General features: G+C 48.1%; 1 protein-coding gene across 11 annotated transcripts in view; it reads left to right on the top strand.

The window, feature by feature from the left end:
• The first annotated feature begins 3946 nt into the window (after positions 1 to 3946).
• FBXW11 (F-box and WD repeat domain containing 11) overlaps positions 3947 to 6172 on the top strand; it is a 127715-nt gene continuing 125489 nt past the window's right edge. For 2 of the 11 annotated variants that reach the window (XM_059060588.2, XM_067032313.1), the window contains exon 1: positions 4013 to 4436. In XM_059060588.2, the coding sequence (XP_058916571.1) occupies positions 4392 to 4436 (45 nt within the window). In that variant the 5' untranslated portion in view covers positions 4013 to 4391. Of the gene's footprint in view, positions 4437 to 6172 lie in introns of all 11 variants that reach the window. The other 9 variants (XM_059060590.2, XM_059060589.2, XM_067032315.1 and 6 more) reach the window with 9 other exon arrangements.

Here is a 6172-nt window from a genome sequence, read left to right as displayed (position 1 = left end):
CTGTGTAACAAATTATCTCAAAATTTAGCACCTTAAAAATAATGAACATTTATTATCTCACACAGCCTCTGTGGGGCAGGGGTCCAAGATTGGCTTGGATGGGTAGTCCTGGCTCAGGGTCTCTCATGAGGTCAAGATTTGAATGGGGCTAGTCATCTGAAGGATTAACTGGGGCAGGAGGAGATGGCTTCCAAGATGGCTCACTCACAGGTCTGGAAAATTAGTGCTAGTTCTTGGCAGGTGGCCTCAGTTTCTTACCACATGGACATCCCATAGGGCTGCTTAAGTGTCATCATGACACGGCAGCTTGCTTCCTCCAGAGTGAGTAACCCAAGAGAGAAAGAGCAAGGAGGAACCCATGACTCTTATGATCTAGTCTTGGAAGTCACACACCCTCACATCTGCCACACTCTTTTGGCAAAATTTAATATAAAAAATTATTAACTAGTAACAGGGTATTAAGTACTAAGGGGGTAAAGACAACTCTAAAGAATACAGAAATAGCAGTTATAGGGAGAAGCTACTACCTTTAGGGCTGAGGCAGAGTACTCAAGGAAGGAACAAACTTGGAAGAACCCTCCCACCCCCACTGCTAGGATGAGATTCAGATCTCACTAGAGAGAGCATAGTTATGGCCCATTGGATGATGTTGCTGAGGGGCTACAGGTTGGGGCCGGAAAGCAGGAAACTGCCCACTAAGGTGCCACTGAACTCACTGGGAGGCACTCTCTGGATGTTCTAGCCACACGTGTGTGTGTGTGTGTGTGTGTGTGTGTGTGTGTGTGTGTGTGAGTGAGTGTGGGTATGTAGAGAGAGGGATACAGTTCTGCAAACCATCTGCTACTGTGTGCCACAAAGGCAAGAAGGAAAAGAAAGTATTCTGGAACAAGGAAAAGACGACCCTTCCTTTGGCTGTTCTCCTCTAGGGCTTTCTATTGACAAAGTTAAGCACTGTGCCAGCTGGCAGGGGAGAAATATTTACAGGGTCCCACTCCAGTATTTCCAAGCATGGAAAAGAAGGCTGGATTTGGAACTGAGAGGCTATAAATTGATTAACAGGTACCCATATGCTCTGCTGCAGAAAAATAAATGTATTTGATTATGAAATGCTGTCTTAGACCCCAGTGGGAGTGTTACATTATATATACAGTATGTACATCATACTACCTTTGTACAATCTGAACAATTCTGAATTCTGAAGCATATCCAGACCTCAGGGTTTTGGTTAAGGGATTGTGGACCTGTACCAGTTTGCTGTTAGCATGTCATATAAACCCCAGTGCAGATCTATCTGAAAAACTGGGGGGAAAATGTGACTCAAGGTCTTCTGCCTTTATCTATGACCAAATCTAATGGCCAGTCAGCATCAAGCCTAAAGCAATAAAAATACCTGAGGGTCTGAGTTCTTGTTTGAGGAGAGAGCAAAGTGATAAGCTTAGGCTTGGCTTGCCTCTTTAACAGCTTGGGAATGACTTCTATCATATACGTAACTTTTTCATCTTACTGAGCTCCTGGAATTTGACCCAATAATATCAGTATTTTTTTCCTCATAAGGTGGGATATATAGTTTTAATAAAAGGAGAGAAACCATGAGTTATCTCCATTACAGTTCCAAGAGTTGCAAACTCAAATATCTATATGGGTTAAGCATACAACTTAAATGAGTAAAGCTTGCAGATATAAGGCAACAGAGAGCAGTGGTAACAGTGGCAATCTATAGAGTAAATGCTTTATATAAAGAAGGTAATTGCTACTTAACTCCTGCATACTGTTGCCATGCAGATCCAGTACAGCAAGATAGTCTAACTTTTCAAAAGAAATTAGAAATTTGGATTTTAAATTGTGAGACTATTGAATTTTGAAACAATAAAAAAGACAGTGCAGGATAAACATACATACTGGGGGTTCATACTCAGCTTGTGACTCCTACCCTAGCCCTATGTGCTAGGTCTGTGGCAAGTGCTGGCACTTTAGAGGTCTTGATTGGCTGTTATGTTAGTGGCCCCCAATGAACCATGACTCTCTTTATTCACAACCTTGTGTAGTCCCTTCCCACACTGACTCTGGGCTTTGCCATATGGCTTGTTTTAGCCAATGGGACATTAGCAAGTGGGGTGCAACCAAAGGCTTGATAAGCCTTTGTTCACTGGGGCTTGTCCTCTTGGAAGCTAGTCACAATGCAGAAGCCTGAACGGTAAGAAACCAGGTAAAGAGAGAGGCCCTCGAGGATAACCCGTTTTGATGAGCTCCCAGCTGATCGTAATCCTATAAGTAACCTCAGCTTATACTATGTGGGCCCAGCTGAGTCCAGTTAACCCACACAATTGTAAAGAATAATAAAGCATTGGTATTTTAAGCTAGCACTGGTATTTTAAGCTACTAAGTCTTGGAGGTGGTTTATTATGATGCAATAGGTAACTGAAACAGAGGTCATTTATTTCAGCCCCTTTATTTTACTAATCAATGTCTCAAGGCTCAGACAGGCAGAAGGATATGGTGAAATTCAGACAGCAAATTAGTGGCAATAACTTTCCAGTTCTGTGCTCTTTCTTCCTATTGCTTTTCTTTCAATTCCTCTGGTGGAAAGCATCAGATAAGGACTATAAAACTTAAAACTCTACCTACACAGAACTTACACTGTGTCCTGCATGCATACAAATTACTGTAATAACTTGGTCCTTGGAAATGGAAAGATTTCTAGGTCGTCTTGTTACTTTACTTACAGGTGCAGAGAATGCAAAACACTTGAGAAAGAAAAGCAGACATTTGGAAGCTGGCTTGATACAATCAGACAGGCAGTAATGTTACTAGATAGGCCTCCCTCTTAGCTAGGCCTCGTGTTCCCCTGTTGAACATAATTTCACGGAACATAAATGATAGATGAAGCCATTCTGTGACCATGATAGGTCAATACAAAAGCAAGACCGCTCCTTAATTACATTCGAACACAGATAAAACATGACATTGTCCAAACCATAAAAAATGACCAAGCAACCCCCATCCTGGCTAATGACGGACTCCTGCTTCTCTACCAATTAGAGCTTCAGCCTCAGTCTAGCATTCCTTCCTTCTAGGTAAGATTTATCAAGATACCCAATCATAGAATCACCCCCACTTCCTGACAGCATCTTATCCAGAGTAAAGCCCCACTTCCTTAAACCCTCTTCCAAATGACCTGACAACTCCTACTGAGATGCCCCACAGCTCTTCATGGTGTGTGATCTCCCTTCGTGCAACCAGTCAGAAACCCAACTTGTTCAACTATCCGTGTGACCCCTGGTCGTCTTTGGTTAGAGGGTACTGACAGACCTGACAAAGTTCACATAGAGCTGGGGGCAGGATTCACCAGAAGGAGTCTCCAGATCTCCAGTTGTGTTCCTTCTTAGCACCTATCACTCTTGTGGTTAATGCCTGTCTTTCCCCCGCTCCCCCGCCCCCCACTAGAATTACGCTCCATGAGAAGAGAGCCGTTGTCTGTAAGGTTCAGAGCTGATTCCCAGTGCCTAGACTGGTACCCGGCAGAGGCTGGAAGTTTAAAAAACATTTTCTGAACAAATGAATAAGAGGGGCTCAATATACACAGGCTCCCTTTCACCTCTCAGCTCCTCCCAGTACGTGGTGCCTACAGACCATAAACCTCCTCTTCCCCAACTAAATTTCCAAACCCCTCCCTCCTGGGACGCACATACTCTGAGCTTTGCCCGAGCTTCTCTCTTTCGCTGGCCCCCTCCCACACCGGAGCCCCAAAACCATCCCCTCCAAAAGTAGCTAGAACCCACCTGTCGCCAACACCTCACTCTACCATAGACGACAGCCGACCAGCCGCTCCGCCATCTAGGCGTCGTGAGCCCTGCAGACACCGACCGCGCATGGGCGGAAATCAGTCGCGCACGCAGGATATCTGTCAAGCGAAGAGTTGCCTCCGAGTTTCCGTCCGGGTCTGGGTAGGCTTGGGCTGCCAGGAAGTCAGGAGAAACTAGCCGGAAAGAGAACCCGAGCGCAGGGCTTTCTGGGACATGTAGTCGTATGGCTCCCGAGGCCCCACCTTGAGGCAGCCCTTAATTCTTTAGGTCTGCACGTCTTGTATTCACAGTCCAGGGCTACTTTAGGCTCAGAATTCAGCTGCGAGCTGTCAGGAGAGATTGGCCTAGTGTCGGCTTCTCGTTCCCACAACGCTCTACAGGGCCTGCGGCGCCTGCTGGGAGCTGTAGTCCTAGCTCTGCGTACTGCGTTCGCCGAGGGGGAGGGCGGAGCTGCCGGCGGCCCGGGCGGGCTGGCAGCTAGAGTGGGTGCGATAGCCGCCTCCGTCTCTGCCGCCTCCGCCGTCGCCTCCTCCGCCCGGGCTGTTCGCTGCTGCGCGGGGAGAGCGAGGCGGGGCCGCCGGGGCCGCCATGGAGCCCGACTCGGTGATTGAGGACAAGACCATCGAGCTCATGGTGAGTGCGGGCCGTTGGACCGTCCGTTCTTCCGTCCGTCCGGCTCCGGGCGGGCCTGCCCACCTCAGCGTCCGGCGCGAGGTCGGCCCTGGCCCTTCCTCGCTGCCTCGGCCGGGACCTGGGCCCCCTGCCTTCCCTGGCCTCCGGCCCGGCGCGGTTCCTCCGGATCCCTCGAGATTTCAGGCCGGACCTGGCCCGGCCCCCTCCATGCTCCTCGTTTTTCCTCCCTCCCTTCCTCCTGTCTCTGGGCCCATGTCTCGAACGACCCTCGCTCGCTTATGCTGTGGCCTTAGCTCGCACTCGCTCTAGCATCTCATTCCCCCTTTAGAAGGGATTTTTCTTCTTTCTTTTTTCTCTGTTTCTCCGATCCAGGCCTGCATCGCTCTTGCAAACCCCACTCAGGCCGAGTGAGATGCTGATGGGAGAGGGTACCGAGAAGATCGGTTAGGGCCTCGGCCTCCGCGTCCTAGAAGGGGTCTCAGCACCCTCTCTTTAACCTAGGGCTGTGAGGATGCCGGCATAGGCCCTACAGGGGTGGAGGTGGAGAGCTCTCGGATTTGAAGATGTGGCCGATAAGGGGCCTCTTACCCGGCCCCCTGTGGTGTCCGGCTTCTCGGACAAAGGGTTTCTTACTCGGCCGAGAGGGATGTTTGCATAGCAAGGCCCCAGGTACTCTGGATTCCATCTCCCAGGAAAGAGAAACTGTAACTTCGCGTTTTCCAAAGCTGCTTTGGGAAATTGGGGAGGAGGGGGGAGGGTTGTCCTCATCACTGCCGCCAGTTCTTTCTTTTAGAAAAAGGGGGAGTGGGGGTGTCCTAGGGCCCTGGGGCGGCGATCACTCTTCTGTTAGAAACCTTTAGTAGCTAGGCCAAACTTCCTGGCCCCGCGAACACCCCAGCCCCCTTCCGCCTTAGGACTTTGAGTCAGAGCGGGTTTTTAGAAACAGGACCACGAGAGAGTGGCTAGTAGAAATGAAGAATTTCCTACTTGATGGATGATTTGGTGGAAGAAGTAAAATATGGCAGCTATTACCTGCCAATTTGAGCGTTAGGGAAATCAAACTGGGCTCTGGAGAGTTGGGAGGGGGAAGTCTTTGCCTCAGCAAAGGGACATGCTCAGGTTTTCTCCTGTGGAAACCTTGACAGTTTCTTTGTATCTCTCCTAACACAGTAACAACTTCTACCCCAGGGTTGAGAGGAAAGGTGAAAGACTCTACTTAACACAGCAAAATGTTTTCCTAGCCAGATTTTCTCCAGTGTGAAAATGTTTATTGAGTCAGTGATTCCACTGGGTAGGGTTGGTGACATCAGAGCCACTTCCCCCATTTAATGCTATAAATAATAAATGGTGACACTGAAAGTCTGTTGGATAGCTGCATGGTTTCTGTGGATGATGGTATCTGGGGAGTTGAGATGCATGTTTTAAAAATGGAAGTACAGTAGCATAAATACAGAGGCAGCTTAATATTTGCTGTCCTTTGCATAATTCACTAATTTCTACAGCAGTCTTCAAAACTAGAGGGAAAAAAAGCTCTGGTAGTTTCTGGTGTGTGTGTGTGTGTGTGTGTGTGTGTGTGTGTGCGCGCGCGCGCGTGCGCGTATGGTTGCTTTCTAAGGGATACTGATACTTATGAGTTTTTGATGTTCATTTATTAAGTAATTTTTCCTTTCAGTACAGATTATCAAACTTTTGAGGTCAAGCCTTTGATATTCTTCAAATTTTGTATGGGGTTATCT

Source organism: Kogia breviceps, chromosome 4, assembly GCF_026419965.1.
Source record: "Kogia breviceps isolate mKogBre1 chromosome 4, mKogBre1 haplotype 1, whole genome shotgun sequence".
Lineage (NCBI taxonomy): Eukaryota > Metazoa > Chordata > Mammalia > Artiodactyla > Physeteridae > Kogia > Kogia breviceps.
Note: the sequence above shows the minus strand (reverse complement) of the source record. Positions and strands in the feature narration are given on the sequence as shown.